Source organism: Poecile atricapillus, chromosome 8, assembly GCF_030490865.1.
Source record: "Poecile atricapillus isolate bPoeAtr1 chromosome 8, bPoeAtr1.hap1, whole genome shotgun sequence".
Lineage (NCBI taxonomy): Eukaryota > Metazoa > Chordata > Aves > Passeriformes > Paridae > Poecile > Poecile atricapillus.
In genome coordinates, this window is record NC_081256.1 from 16,092,254 (window position 1) to 16,108,681 (window position 16,428).

General features: G+C 48.6%; 1 protein-coding gene across 3 annotated transcripts in view; it reads right to left on the reverse strand.

Moving 5' to 3' along the window:
- CCDC50 (coiled-coil domain containing 50) overlaps positions 1 to 12,113 on the reverse strand; it is a 42,913-nt gene extending 30,800 nt beyond the window's left edge. Inside the window, exon 1 of one of the 3 annotated variants that reach the window (XM_058843568.1) lies at positions 11,920 to 12,113. In XM_058843568.1, the coding sequence (XP_058699551.1) occupies positions 11,920 to 11,968 (49 nt within the window). In that variant the 5' untranslated portion in view covers positions 11,969 to 12,113. Of the gene's footprint in view, positions 1 to 9,356; positions 9,772 to 11,919 lie in introns of those variants that run through there. The other 2 variants (XM_058843570.1, XM_058843569.1) reach the window with 2 other exon arrangements.
- Between the last annotated feature and the right edge of the window lie 4,315 nt (positions 12,114 to 16,428).

Genomic DNA, 16,428 nt, shown 5'->3' on the forward strand with positions numbered 1-16,428 from the left:
GGCCCAGCCTCGCAATTCCCATTTCTGCCCTGCCTCTCCCATCACACCAGGACATACCCAAGCTCCTGCTACTACACATGGGTGCTGACAGAGACTGGCTAGGACACGTCTGGCTGCTGCAGTTACACAGATGACATTCCTAGGGCCTTGCTCACCAGGCCCCATCACGCCACAGGAATCAGAAAATCATCCAGGGAGAAGGTGGATCCCCCCCAGACAGAGAGCAGGTCTGGGCAGCATGAGAACTGGAACAATTTCTGCTTCTCAGCCACAGCACCAGAGCATCACACATAGCTGAGAGTTATAAGGCACCACAAGGAGCCTGAGTGACTCCATGAGGAACCAAACTCAGAGGTCTGAAAGTGTAAACATGCAAAATAATAATTAAAAATAAATAAATCACCAAACAACCATGGTTTTTCTAACAGCAGTCTTGGCCTGGAAGCTAAGAACATCTTGGGATTTGGGAAGGAGGTTATCCTCTCTGCTCTAAGCTAAATGCCTTGAGGTCAAGGCCATGAGATCTTTGTGCTCTGTCTGCACCATTCTCCAACATTAAGCTCTCACTTGCCTACCAATGCTTTAAAAAGGAACACTGTATGCATTTTGGAATCAAACCCTCAGGACGTCATTTTATTTTTTAACCTGCCTTGGGACAGCAATCGTCAGCATTCACTAAGTGCCTTCTCCAAGGCTACTAGTTTGATAATCTCACTTCTGTAAGGACACCTGCACACTGTACCAGAGACCAGTCCTAAAGCTGAGAGAGTATCTGCTGAACACCTCAAAGCAGAAGGTGACGTGCTTGCAGTGTAAACAGGAAGCTGGAGATACTCAAGATAGTGAAAAAATAGCACAAGGCACCTCAAAAGGTTATCCTTTGAGCAAGCCTCAGCCACAAAATTTGATAAGATTTATCATTCTTCTTTTTTATAGAAGGCTGCCATGTTTTTCATCACTGGATAATTCCACCCTACCTGGTTTCACCTACAATGTTTCTAAATAATAATTAGTCTTCTTATTCCCAAAGCTTAAAACACAACCCTTAGGTCGAGAATATTAAAGACCATCTCTTTGACGAGCTGGAATATTTCAATCACAAAATCCTAGAATAACTTGGGTTGAAAAAAAACATTAAGTCATCAAGTACAACCACTGACCTGGCACTGCCAAGCTCGCCACTAAAGCATGTACACTCCTTACTGCCACATGTACACATCTTTTTAATATCTTCTAGAATGGTGACCCAAATACTTTCCTGTTTCAATCACTGGCCATCCTTGCACTGAAGACTTTTTTTTCTAACATCCAATATAAACTTCCCCTGACAGAACTTGGGCCAATTCCTCTTACCCATCACTTGGTGCTTGGAAGAAGAGGCCATGGCCACCTGGCTGCAACCTCCTGCCAGGGACTTGTAGAGAGCAATAAGGTCTTCCTTGAGCCTCCTCTGCTCCAGGCTAAACACCCCCAGCTCATCAAGGACTTGTGCTTCAGACCCTTCCCAGCTTCACTGCCTTTCTCTGGACTCACTCAGCACCTCAATGTCTGTGTTGTAGTGAGGAGCCCAGAACTGAGCACAGGATTTGAAGTGTGGCCTCACCAGTGCCCAGTACAGGTGATGATCACTGGCCACACTATTGCTGATCCAGGCCAGGATGGCACTGGCCTTCCTGGCCACCTGGGCACACACTGGCTCATATTTAGCAGGCTGCCAACCAGCACCCCCAGGTCCTTTTCCACTGGGCAGTTTTCCAGACACTTGGTGCCAAGACTTCTAGATGTACCTAAAAACAGCATTGAGCCTTAAGAAGTAATGACACCCATGCTTTGAAAATTCACCCTTTTCAGCCACGTCCAGTTGGGCCCCCAGACACAGAGTAACCTGAGTCACAAGAACTGTCCAATACTACCAAGTCCTACTGCAAACATTGCTGTTACAGTTGTTGCTTTCTATTGCAGAGGCTCACCACACAGAATGTATTAATACTTTAAGGCAGAGAGCAGATAGATAATACGATATGTGTTAATGTCTGCAAGTCATTACCTGCCAGGCTTAGAACACTCATCTCTGTAGAAATTTATTGATTGCCCCAATGTACATCTACCTGTCCAGGACTGCCTACACCCTAAAAGATCACCAGTGAGCTCAGCCATTGCACTGCAGACCCACCAGTAACACCCAGGTGGACAACTACAAAAACTTCAAGCTAGATATACTTGTCAGGGATGACTTGGCTGGTTTGACAGCATAGTCAAATAGCAGACCTCAGGCAGCCAAACACCTCACTCACAGCACCTGAGATGTAACTAAGTCTGTATATGGAAGAAGATAATCTCAATCATCAGCAAGAACAAAAGCTGTTTGTGTAGTTCATCCTCTCCAGCATTTGACACAGCTTCAGTTGACTCAGCTAATACCACATGTGCAAAAGGAACAACCAGCAAGAAAGGCAGGGAGAAGTTTTCCTAGAAGTTAGTTTTAACCACTGCCTCCCAACATGGACCACAGCAAAACAAACAACACTTGACTCCAACAGCTGTGCTTCACCCTCATTTAGCCCAAAGGCAAACTACCTCCCACATCACTAGAGAGCAGGGCAGGAGCTGCCTTCATCCGGAGGGGTCAAAATCCCTGGCCCGGACAGGCCCCATGAGCATCACTGTAGCTCTAAGACATGCCTTCAGCTGTGCCCCATAGATCATATGATACCCCTTTTCTGGAAGGTTTTCTGGTTTCTTTTGCAGACAGAATGTCACAGCACCTTTAGCTTTAAGCTAAACACCACTCTAAATTGGTGTAAGGGAGGGGGAATAGCAAAACAGTCTCTTAGCAAGTGCAACTCAAAACAGCCACCCACTCAGAAAACTGCTGGGGAATGGAGCTTGAATCTCAAGAGATTTGTACTGTATGTACACTCCCTTACCCCACACCCATCTCCAATGACGATACCTGTATTCTGTTGCTTTATCTGTTTAATTCAGCTTTTATTTCAGAATTTTAGCCAATTTTACACCACACAAAACTTTCAGAAGGACACACTGAGTTTCCCAGATAGCCAAAACTTTCATTCTCTGATGAATGCACAGCTAAACCCCTTGTTCAGTTCAGCTGTTTCTCTGCAGAGAGCTGGCAGGCCCACTGTGGCTCAGGGTGGCTTTCAGGAACCATGGCACCCTGGATTGCAGATACTTCAGCAGCATTTCTCAGCCCTGAGGCTGTGGTGAATAACCTCACACAGCAGCTCCAAAGAGGCAGCTGGGAGCAGAGATAATGCAAAGTGTCAGCTCTCACAGGGTTGTCCTCCCGCTCAATCCTGAAAGATAATGTAGCAAAAGACAAGGGAGACAGAATGCAAAAAGGAAGGTTTGAATGCCCCTCTGGTACAACTTCATGCCCTGACTCAGTTTGGTGACTGCTTACAAAAGGCTGACTGCTGGAAACCTCACACCCACACAGAAGCTGCCAAGTGCCAAAAAAAGGATCAAGTTCCTCTCTAAACCCCACAGTGTGGTTTTACATGACAGTGACCTGCAGTTGTACAGAGAAACAAGAACCGCTGGAAAAAACAAGCAGAATCAAGAGTCCCCAGAGATGCCACTTTCTCTTCAGACTTGGGATGACTAGAGCCAACCCTGAGACTGCTCCATGCTCTGGCAGCTAAACCAGCTAAACCAGAGCTGCAGCTGAAAGGACACACCAGATTGTCAGTGCACATTTAAACCAGGTTTTATTCCTCCAGATCAGATACCAAGAGAAGTAAAGTTCCAGCAGGATGGGCCTCTGGGCAGCCTCCCGGCCTTGATGGAAACCCTGCCAGCTGCTGCATTTGAAGCTGAAGGTATCTGAACTAATCCTGCAGTCAGCTCCAATTCTTGCACAGATTCCCATCAGCTTCCTTTTCCCTAGAAAGGTGGCTGCTAGGATGCAAGCAAAGACGGCTGTCTGCCACCCATTCAGCTGCTGCCAGCACTGTAAAGCTGCTCTGCAAGAACAACTATCCTCTACCTAACTGAGGTTGTTGGTTTGTTTCAAAACCCTTCTCCTTTGCTTTGCCAGCTCCTCACGGGTACTCTCCCCTCTCCTCCCTTGTTTCCTGTGTTTAAGTTCCCCAGGTTTATTAGTCAGCTCTGGGGAACACAAAGTACCAAAGCTGGCCCCAGATCAGTCAAAATTCCACATCCATCTACAAGTCACAAATCAGTAAAGCTGCAGCACTAACAATACATGTCCCCTTTCCTGTCACAGCCTTGTGTTGGCACACTGCCATAAATGCAACTAGAGATTTAAAACACTGGCATACAAGGGTAAGATAAGTCCCTGGCTTCTGAGGCCAAACGCATGGGGAGGCAGAGCTCCCTGCATCGTTCTGAAGCAAACTGCTTTATGGCATCTGAGCCCACAGCTCATATGCATTGCAAAGCATGAGGAAGAAGCAGGCTGGAGCCTTTTCTCTTCTCTGAGTGCACCAAATGACTTCCAGGTCAGTAAAGGTAAATTTTTTTTTGCTTTGGGAATTTTATCACCTTCAGGTGGATATTGCATACCCACAGCTTCCTAAAAGGACAAAGTAAAAAAAGAACAGTTAAATCAGGACCAAGTTAAATTCACCTGTTACCCAGCCAGAGTTGATGCTGTGGGCAATGCCAGCTGCCTGGAATACCAGGTAACTGAGCACTGAGCTTTTTCCACCTTGCACCAGGGATGTGCAGAATCCAGGCAGGGCTGAGCAGCCCTAGCCAAGGACTCAGTCCTTCCAGCATTCAATTAAGGTCAGGAGAGCCCAGCCTCTTCCCAACATCAACTTTCTTCAGAAACCTGGCACCAACCAGATGGCCTGCAGGAGAGCACAGCCCTGCAAATGGCAGAGCTCTCTGCCTGCCATGAAAACAGCCAGCACCCTGGTGGCTTGGAAAATTCCCAGGCCTTCTCCGTGCTGTGCTCCACCACATCACCTCAGCACTGCCAAAGGCTCCACGAGCTGCTGGTGAATTTAGGACATAAATCCTTCCCATCTCAACAGCCAGCACCCCAGTAATAAACTAACACCAGAGCAGAGGGAGAAGCCATTTCTTTGCACCAGGATACTACAAGTAATGCTTGCTGTATCCAGAACAGATAGATGCTTTTGCAGTGCAAAGTCATTGTGCTGTGCAGAGGTGGAGAAGCTTTCCATCCACACCAGGGGAGGCTGCCCTGAGCCAGATCAGCATTACCCCAACCCACGTGCCAAGTCAGTGGCAACAGTCCCTCTGCGAGGAGCATTTCCAGCCAGAGCACGCTCCAGCCTCTTGTCCTGTCTGGATGTAAAGAACCAATGCTACACATACAATGCAGAAAGGAATTAAAACCCCTGCCTTCTCACTGCCAGAAAATGTTGCTGTTTGCATAAATTTCCTTCCTCCCTTTTGCCCCATTACTTCTCATGTCACTCCTGTCAGTGTCCTTACGGAATGTCTGCGTCTCAGTGTTTTCAAATATTTCCTCACTTATATCCTTTCCCTCTTTGTCATCACTTACTGAACACCGCATACTAAGCCCACAAAGCATTTCCCCTTAGAGCTGACTCCTCTAGCTACCAAGTTCTGGTTCAGCAAAAGGGCTCAGGAAAGGATGAACTAAAATGCACACAGGAACTCAGTTTTACTGCACATGGCTTGTTACACCTCTCTTGAAAAGAGAAGTGAAGAAAAGTGACTCACTTACAAACCCACTTTGACTTTCTGTCCTCAAGAGCACCTAGTGCAGGGCAGAGCTACCAAGAGCACACAAACCAAACCTCTACCAACCCAGGCCAAAGACAAAAAATTTCACCATTTTAGTTTGGCTGACAGACCATTGTGGTGGTGACATCGTGGGTTGGTGTGCAATTAAAACAATCATCAGTTGAGCTTCAGGAGCCTGACACAAAAAAATTGGGCAGGTGAATATGGGCTGTGCTAGGCTCTGAGTAGGTTTTCATCTACACCTTTCTCCCCAGGAAGAGTAACACTTCTGGCAAGCATAATTGACAGCATGCCTGGGGTTACAGGGTAAATTTTATGAGCACTAAGGCCTAACTGATCCCTGTCACTCAAGACAAGGTTCACAACATCACTGCCCTGTACCCCTTACACAGACAGCCTGAGGCTGCACTCTCCTGTTCTCTTTCCAGCCCTGCCAGAAGTCTCTCCCAGCAGCCATACAGTGTCAAGGCCACACTACACTCAGCGAGCTGTGTGGTATCTTTTCAAGTACTGAGAAAGAAAACAGCAGGAAGGCTCCAATTCCTACTTCTTAAAAAGGAAGTATAAATGAAGTGCCAAGGGACCATCACGAAGTCCTATATATGTTCTGTGAAAAAGCCAGTGCTGTAAGGTGAACAGAAAGCATCACTGACACATGTTAGCCTCCAGGGAGACATCAGCTTTCCCAGTGGAAATGTCCAGCAAACATGCCCTTTGCTCCCTGCAATGCAGCCAACCAGCAGCAGAACAGCAGCTGTCATTATCACCTTCTTGGAGAACAGCTGAAGGTCAAGCCAGCAGCAAGTGTCACACCAGAAAATGGACCTAAAGCTTCTAAAGTTTTAAGGCAGTTTCATCAACAGACCAACCTCCTTCCTTAGTCCTTCAGCCCTCAAACCAGCACTACACACAAGCAGCAGTGAAGGAGCAGGATGCCAAAGAGCTGAGGACACTCTGGAAAGGGGAGAAGGAAGCAGGCAGGGGACTTGTTGCTCTGTCTTATAAATCAGCACATTCATGTGAACTGGATGACTCTGAGCAAGAAAAAGAAAGCTTATTCCAGCAAAACAGAAGTTTCACACAGCCCCAAGGCATATCCCATTGTTTTTCCAAGTGGAGTTTTTCTTGCACCAGAGACAGCAGAACTGGCCTTTCCTGCTCCTTGCAGTGGCCATCTCAACCTGCCTGGCATCCTCTGACATTTCCCATGGCCACAGGAAATGAAGGATTAAACAGAGGCCTGTGGTGACTGTAAACACACCGCTCAGCTGGGAGCAGTACTCAGAATGGGTGATGGACAATGCCACAATGTATCGTACATGGGAGAAAACCCTCGGCAGATATCCCTGTATCTATCCACAGGAATCAGTGCAAAAATAGGCTGTGTCCCCTCTTATCCCCATCCAAAAATCTGCCAGGAGCCAAGGAAACATCTCTGCAAAAAGCATCAACAGGAGTCTTGGAGTGTCTTTCTGCCAAAGTCTGCTTTTCGAGCAATCTTTTTGCCTCAGCACAACCTCCACAGCAGCTCACAGAGGACAAGTGTTAAGGATTTAGGGATGGGAGGAGGCAGACCTGCTTGCTCAGTTGTCTCTCAGAGCCAAGAGCATGAAATATGCTAATCCTGCCCATCTCTGCCAAGTACTGCAGACCCAGAACCACTGAATGCATAATAAAACTTATACCCAGCTTTAACCATAAGAGAAATGAGCACCACATCCTCAGCTACTGAATTCATGCATGCTGGAAAAACAGATCTCCTATTACCCAGAAGAGCTGGATATGAACCAGTGACCTGTATCTATGTCCCATCACTCTCCACCTCCCCACTGCCCTCAAGCCATCCATCTTGCCTGAATTTCTCAGTGCCCTTAAACAAGGAAGTCACAAAGCAGAAAATCATGATGCTGCAAGGAAAAATCCCAGCTGGAGCCAAAGGGCATGGGGAAGGTGGCTTCACAATGACCCACCTGACCCTCAGCTGCTCTCAAAATTGTTGTCGTGATTATACTAATCCAGTTAAAGGCCAATGCTTCCTTCAGATGAATATAGCTGACAGCCCATCCCTCAAAACCATTCCCCTGAAAAAACCCTAAGCAGAATCTTTCATCATCAGACATCATGCCAGCCATTCACACTTCCTCAATCCTCCTCCACCTCTGACAGACATCAAATTTATCTTGTCCACTGTCATGTTGCTGAGCATAGACAGGCACCAAAGGCCTCATTATAAGCGAATAACCTCAGCCTGTTCCATGAGAGCCTGACACATTGCACACCAGAGCTCATCCCCCTCCCCAGTCACTTGGAGGGTCAGCAGCCAGGAGGTTTTCATTGCAGGAGTCTCAGCAAAGGTCATGTTAAGCTGCAGAGATCAGCAGAAAGGTCTGTAGCTGGGAGGAAGACCGATGGTAACAGAAAACTTCTACTCAGTTTATGCTAAGGTAAAAGAGAGCCAGCCAGACTGCCTGCCCCAGAGAACACCTTGCCAAGACAGAAAATATCCAAGCTCATCCTGATTCCCCAGGGTCACAGTCAGAGATGTATCTTTTATGACCACGTTTGGGATACTGGCCTCTCAGGCAGCAGATTACAACCAGCAGCATTTGAATTTATAGCTCAGGAGCTCGCAAAAGTCAAACCAGGTGCTTAGAAAAGAGTAGAAAGCACAGTGTGAGCATTGTTGTGTCTCTCCAAGCACAGGCGCCACAATCACCCTTTGTCAAGGCTGGAGCTCTAGACAGCAGTGGCAGGGTCAATTCTAAGCATCACCTCTGATGTATCACCTTTGCATTTCTTTACGGTACTACTAAAAATAAAATTCAATAAAAACACTTTACCCACTGCAAAATTCCATAGTTCTCCAGAGCTGCACACTGCTGGGGCAGAGTTTACAGTCCCCCCCGCTGCCACCTCTCCCTCTTCTCTTCTCTTCTCACAGAGGATTCAGGCTGGCAGGAAGATGAGGAGCCCCTGGGAGAATGCCCAGACCTGGGGATTTTTTCTGTTGCTGCTAACCACTGATGGCTCTTGGAGACTGCAATGGATGAGGGAGTGAGCCTCAACCTGAGCAGACAGGTATTCCCTTCACAAAGACGTTGCCTCAGACCTTTGGAAAGGCAACAGCAGACAGGACCACAGGTACATCCTCCAGAGAGGGCTATGGTTTGCACAAAACACCTCCCGTGCAGCTCAGCCTGCCTGCAGCCAGAAACGCCTCACAAGTCCAAGGGCTCGCTCACAGCAGGCAGCCAAAAGAGGGTGGAGCCCTTCCCAAACACAGCTCCTCGTAATGCATCAGGTCACAGGAGATGAGAGGCAGTTAGAGATCAAGCAGAGCCCAAGACAGTTTCATTTGCTTTATAAGTAGCTAATCAAAATAATGTTTCTAGGATGTTTTTATCACCAAAAGGCTCACAAATGAGACCTCTAGTAAAAAAGATCTACATACACAAAGCTGAGCGATCTCCTGAGGCAGGTCAAAAGAGCAAACAGCAAAGGCTGCTTTGTGAAAAGCAAATATGTCACACACTTGGCAGATGAACAGAAATGCAGGCAGAGAAGCACAGGCCACAGATTGCAACTAACACCAAAACCTTCAACAAATAATTTACAAGAGGTTTACTCACCACAGAGGTTAGATCCACTCTACTACTCATGGAAAAATGGGTCTGTAACACCAGGCTGCAGCAGCAAGGTGTAGTTTATGCTACGAAAAGTGTGTTTTGAACATATATTTTACGCCAGTAAACTACTGCCCACAAAATAAACTGGATCAGCTGAAGCGGTTTTCACCAGCAAAATGCCATCCACATCAGGCCTTCAGCTGATATAAATGCTTTTGGAGATAACAAAGGAAAGCAAACAGAAGCAGCAAGACTTGCTGCAGCACCTAGCTACAGTTATCAGATTTTCACTGCTATCGCTGCACTAAAATTATCCCACTTTTAGAAAAGCTTTTGAGATCACTCCAGAAGAGGAGGATGACACTGTCTCTCAGCAGCCCTGGCTACCTGCAGACAGGGAGAATCTGGACACAACACCTCCTCTCCCAAAGCAGAGCTGGTGAAGAACAAAGTACTCAAACCAGAACACTGCTCTTCATTGTTAATGAATGACTAAACCGACCTTTACCCCAAACAAAGAAAGGGAATTCTTTTTCCAGAAAGATCAACAGTGATTTCTCTATCAGGAACAATAAATATTTCCCTCAATGTGGCAGGCAATGCATTTCTTTCCTTGGCTGGCACTGACACAGAGCACGAAAAGACCTAATCCAAAGCATAGCTCAGTCTCAACACTTTCCAAAACAAAAAGAAGTGATGCCATTAAACTGAAAGCGTGACACATGCCTGAGGCTTTGCAGAACATGGCTCAAACCTCATCTACTTTGCACGTTGCTCTGGGACACTACTTTAATCCCATTGCTATCAAGTAACAACAGATCATAGTAACAGGACACTCCTGAAGCTTAATCCACACTATACCATAGGTGCAAATTTCCCATGGACTGGTTGAGTTACACTTTAACACTGTAAATGTACTTTCATTCAGCATGTAAACGACCTTTGCTCAGTCCAGTTAGCTCAATTCAAAAATTAATAAAGGCAAATCAAATCCAGCCTACTTAAATTGTGAATATGAGCATCTACACAGGGATTTAATTCACTTTAATCAACCCACTGGAAAGGTTAATTGGATTCATTTTCTTGAGTAACCAACCATGTGTGGACAGACTCTAAGGATGAGATCTTGACCACACTAAAATGGCCAACAACAGTTTTGCTTCATAGGACGAACATTAACCCCTAAAATGTCAGTTTAAGCTTTTGTTCCAGTAAGACTAAGTGAAGCATTAAAGGATGACAGAAGGTCAAAAGGAACCCCCAGCTGCCTGCACAGAAATATGTTTTCTACTCTCGTACAATCATCAAATTCACAATTGCAATTTTGTAAGAATTTAAATTTGAAAAAAAAAAATTACCATTGGCAAGGGAAACAAGTTTAAGGAAGTTTGGTTTCTTTTAGGCAGGAAACCATTGTTCTCTATTACTAGAGAGTAAATCTAAACTAACTTGATTATGACGGAGCTTCTACTGGTTTATATCACAAATCACTGTCAGAAAGAACAACCCATCTCCTGCAAAGCTTTCTAAAACCAAAGCAGCTCCGGGGCACATTTAATTCAGCTCAAAGGCGCACGTGTGAGGCAGACGCTGTGCTAACTGTGCTAGCAGGGAAGCCGAGGCCAGCCCGGCCCAACAGAAGGTGAATCCGGGCTCTGAGCACAGGCCAAGCCAGCGGGACCCCTGAAAGCGAGGGGGGCACGGGCTCTGCGGGGCGAGAGCGGCTGCTTGGCGCTCCCAAGCTCAGTGCAGGCCAGTCTCCATAAAAACCGGCAGGAGTAATTGTTTATAACCGGGGCCTCAAGATCACCAGTAGCCCTCCAATCGCCAAATCTCTGTATATTCACAGTTCCGCTCCCATTTTTCCAACGGCCCGAGCGGAGCCTGCGAACCCGGCCGAGCCGTAACTGCGAGGGACGGACAGACAGACAGAGAGACAGAGACACATCCCTCCTCGTCCATCTCCCGCAGGGTGCCCCGGCTGCCTCATCCCCCGCGGGAGCGCAGCCCCGGCCGGCGCCCCCAGCCCGGCTGCCCGGGCGCGGCGGGGGGAGCGCGGCGGAGGCGCTGGCGGCCTCGGCCCCGCGCAGACAAAGGGCTGCGCCCTCCCCCAGCGCCGCTCCTCGTCTTCTCCCGGGGAGAAGCGGCGCTGCCAGCCCGCCCCCCGCCGCTCGCCCGGGGAGGGGAGCCGGGAGCGGGGCCAGCAGAGCGGCCACGGCTCTCCGTCCAGCGGCTGCGGTTCTCTGTCCATCGACTGCCGCTGCTTCGCCGCCGGCCTCCCGCTCTCGTCCCCTCCCGCCCCCCGCCGGACACCCCGCAGCGGCGCCGGGACAGCCCCGCCAGCGCCGGGAACCCCGCTGCCAGGGCCGGAGCGCCCGTCCCCTCCCGCTGACCCGGCTCCCCGCCAGCGCCGCGAACCGCCGCGGCGCCTGGAAATTGTAAAATGATAACGTTAAAAAAAAAATCACCCCAAGCCAACTGTTTCTCCCCTGCCTCGCTCCCATTTGCCCCACACCGCCCCGTCCCGTCCAGCGCCCCCTCCTCCCCGCGCCGGGGTGAGCCGCACCTTCCTTGACTCTGGGCAGCTTGGAGTGGTCGATGCCGATGCCGGCCATGGCCGGGCCCGCGCCCCGCTGAGGGCGGCCCGGCTGAGGGCAGCGCGGCGGTGCCGCCCGCGCCCCGCACCACAAAGTTGGGAGCGGATGGAGCCGGCGCGGCCGGGCCGTACGGCGCGGGAGAGCGGACAGAAAGCGGCGGGCGGGGCGGAGCGGGGCCGCCTCGCCGCCCCTCGCCCCCCTTCCGGGAGGCGGACGGGGGCGTCCCGGGCTGCTTCCCCCTCCCCTTCCCTGGCGGGGCTCGGGTACCCGCTCAGCGGGACGGGCAGCTTCCGAGGACAGTTATTTATAAATTTGGGGGATTTTTTTTCTTTTTTTAATTATCGTTTTATTGTTTGGCGGGGCGCAGGGGAGTTGTGTTGGCTGCTTTGAGGCCGCGGCGGGAGATCCTCGGCCACCGCCGGGGCGGCTGTCGGACCGCTCGGACAGCTCCGCTCCCCCGGCGCTCTCGCCTACCGGCTCCGGCTGCCTTCGTCCCTTCATCCCCAAACCATCCCATCCCTGTGCTCGCTCTGGGAAAAGCGGACGTGTCCCGGTGGAGCCGCAGAGCCACTGCCCAGCGGTGTCACGGCCGCCGCACCTTGTCCCTCGGGGCGGGGCGGTGACACTGTTGGGACGGACCCCTCCCGAGGAGGGCAGCGAGGGCGAGGGATTTTGGGGCGCTGTGAGAGGCTCAGCAGTGCTCTGCCACACGCGGGTTGGTGCCAGCTCTCGATGGAGACGGGAGGACTCATAGCTGATGCCCACCTTGGTTTGCCGGCAGCAAAGAGAGCGAGATGATGTTCTGTGGGCAAAGGGGAGAAGAGGAAGAGGATTTGGGGTTTAGGAACGTCTGAGCTTCTCTGGGCTGTGCTCAGCACAACCAGTCACTCACGTCAGCTGTTATGTTTGATCATAAATGCGTGACGCTGAGGACTGTGCAAGCTGAAGAAGAAGTTAATATTGCCACTTTCAAAATGAGTTGCTCCCAGTGTCTATTCCAATTGCCCGTGGCCTCCATGCCACTGGTGAGCAGGGGGGCACAGAGGCTGAGCCTGTTTCCTGCTCCCCCTCTCCTGGGAGGCTCTGGGAAAGTCTGCGCGGTGGGGGACTGGGATGGGAGCTGACAAGGAGACAGAGTAGGATGTCAGACGTCAGAAAAAACATCAAAGGGAATAAATATTTCCATTTTATTAAAAAGCAAAAAACATTAAGTATAATGACCAAAATAATGTATTTCCAGAAGATTAGTCTTGTGCTACTCCTGAATTTTCTAGTCCTGTTTACTGAAACTCAGAAACTGTCCGTCCTGAATTCTGCCCCTTTCAAACAATACTTTACCTGCCCCAATGTGGGAATGCATAGACTGTCTTGAATCTGACTGCCTTCAGCTTCTCTTCAACTTCTTAGCCTCCTGCACAGAAAAAGCCACGGAATTGTGTGTATTTGTGGTCCCTTCTCACACTGCACACACCTAGCACACCTCTCCTGTGTGCTGGCACACTCTGAGAGCTGATGTGCCTCCTGCCTAGAGGGATGTAGTACCCACTTAGAGGGAGGAGAGAGGTGCACAGCTGAGCCCCACTCCACAGGTCCTCCATATGATCACACAGATGGCAATTAGTCACAGGGTCTTGCCCCTCCAAGGGGCAGCTCACACAGATTATCTCCTGTCACAGTCCCAGCTCTGCCCAGCTCCTCCTTCTAATCCCTCTGCCATCCACACAAGCAGTACAACTGGACTTCTTGCAAATAATCCCCATTGTTTCAGCCAGCTCTGAGTTAATGACAGGTCTAAAATCCAATTCTAGTTTCTCTTAAATTAAAGTTTTTCTGAACTCAGTGTATTCTTCTGGACATGCTTCACCATTTTCATAATCAAGATTTTTGATAACTTAATAAGATTTTTTTATTAGGCAAAAGTGAGGACAAAAAAAAGAGGCCAAGCAACCAGGACTATAGAGGAGAAGTGGCAATGAATGTACTGATCTGGCACAGGTCACAGTTTTCCAAGCCCAGAGTATGGTTTTCTCCTGTCCTTCTCCCATTATAAAGTATTCAAGTCAGAGAAGCAGAAGCTGAAATCCTGGAGCATTCACATTTACACAGCAGCTTTAATGCAACAGAGCTGCTTTATGACCCTACAGTTATGAACAAAGCTTTAAAGCTGTCCATCCCAATGGTCTTGCACTTTACTCCACAAATACAGCTCTTTGCTCTACTCTTCAGTAATGAATTTATGTTGTATTAAGTTGTCTGTCTAGGGCCAAAAGCAGCAACATAAATTAGTCATAAATCTGCACTGCATTCAAGAAGTTCCATGTTGGGCTGGTGTTATAAGTGAACCGTCTCCCTGGATGTGTTTAACTTCACTAAAGTGAGATCTGTACCCAGTGCTCAAAATCATAGCAGAGAAGTTCCTGATTTCAGGTTTGTAATACACAAATTACGGGCTCCTCATTCTTCCTGTAGCTATATTTATTTATCTTGCAAGGTCTGCTGAAGCTCAATGATAGCCAGTGGATGGTGAGCTCTGCTAGGACCTAAGGAAACTAGAGGAACACAAAGTAAGTGAGACTTTGCTCTTACTGCTGGAAATGCAGGGAACATCTCCAGTTGTCAGAGCACAGAAAGGCTGGAGCAGGCTCCTGGGAGGGGTAATGCAGGCAAAACCCTGTCAACACTCAACCCTTTCCCTAAGGCAGTGTATTACACACCAAAATATTTTCTTTGTCTTCTTTATATCAGATTTCTCTCTCATTTTAGCTTGATTTTTGAGAGATTATTCAGATAAAGTCTCTGAAATTGGAAGATGGTATGAATCACTTGATCATAGAAGATCCACAAATGACCATAGCAGGGCTGAGGATGAGAAGGAATTAAACAGGAAGCAGGGAATGAGTTACTGATGTAATGCCAGCACTGCAGCAGCATCACATCTTAGGCTCCCCAAAGGACTTCTCAGTGTGGTCATCTCAAATCACCATCCCAGCTCTCAGTTGTGTCTACAAGCTGCAGCTTCGAGGCAAAAAGCATGAAAGGTGTTTGTTCTGAGAGAATGTCATCAGCTTTTCCTGTGCAAATTGTACAGCACCTAGCTTGACAAGTAGCATGTGTTGCAGTGGGTAGGTGAATCCCGGTGAAGCTGGGAAAAGTAACCACTTCCTTTTATTGAAGATAACAAGACAATGACACTTCAATCTTTTATAAAAGCAGGTACTTATTCTCACAGGACCTTCTGTCAGAAGAAAAGTTCATATTGTTTCCCATGCAAAAAAGCAGAATTATATCTGACTTTAACTCTTCCCTCATGGACTAATTTCATTCTGAAGAGATTTTGAAGGGCACTAGTCCAAACCCCTGCTCAAAGCAGGACTGGCTTAAAAATCTGATGAGGTTGCTCAGTGCCTTCCCCAGGTGAGGTTTGAAAATCTGCAAGGCTAAAGATCACACCATTTCCCACTGTGATTTTTCTCCTTGTGTCTTGGTGGACTTCTCCTGGCTGCAGCCTGCAAGTCTGGACCCTTGTCCTTGCACTTTGTGCCCAGTTTGGCTCTCCTTTCCAGCTGCCCCTCTCCGTGGCAGAGCACATACACCAGGCACATCTGTGAGGGGTGTGCTCCACCAGGCAGCTGGGGCAGGGGCTCGGACATGGCACTGCAGCTGGCCTGTGCCACCACACGGGTATTAAACACCAGGGAGCTCCAGCCCTGGACACTTTGCTTACCTGCATCCAGGCATCTGATCTGCCCCTGAACACTGGAGAAAACCTAGACTGTTTATGCTGGTACACCACATAACACTTCCCCAGCTTTCACAACACCAAAAACACTCCTGAGATGATGCACAAAGGAGAGGCTGGGATACTTTAGAAGTGAAAAAAAGCAACGAAATCTGGACTGGCCCTCAGAAAAGCCACACTGAGCTTTGATGAGCAGGAGCTGCCAGACAGAGCATTGGGACTAGGAGCTAGGACTGCTTTATGCTGCTAAGATCTTTCTCCAGGCAGGGAGAGACTGTTTTGTGCTTGCTTCTTAAATAAGCTGGGCACCTCTCCAAGTCTCCTGCTGTCATTTTAGGTCAACAGGATAACAACAACTGTGAAATAAATTAAGTCTCATCAAGATGTTCACTTTCCACAGAACAGTCTTTGTTAAAGTCTCCTTAATGACGGCAAAGCTCTCTTCCAACTGATGAGGCTGCTGTCTGAATACACACAGAGGATAATAATCCTACAGGCAAGAACATGTGCATCCATTGACGCCTAATGCAAAGGCATGGGGAAAAATGGTTCTAGGTCTCTCATGCTATCAGGTGCTGCACAAGCCCATGTCCAAAACTAGCATGTCAGTGGTGACTGATGCCAGGGAACTGACCTTTCTGGGGACATGGGCTCTGTTTTTTTTCTCCAAAGCCAAATTCTTGTATAAAACTTTAAAACCCAGTGCAGGACTCCATTCGATCTGCAGGAAGTCTGAAGG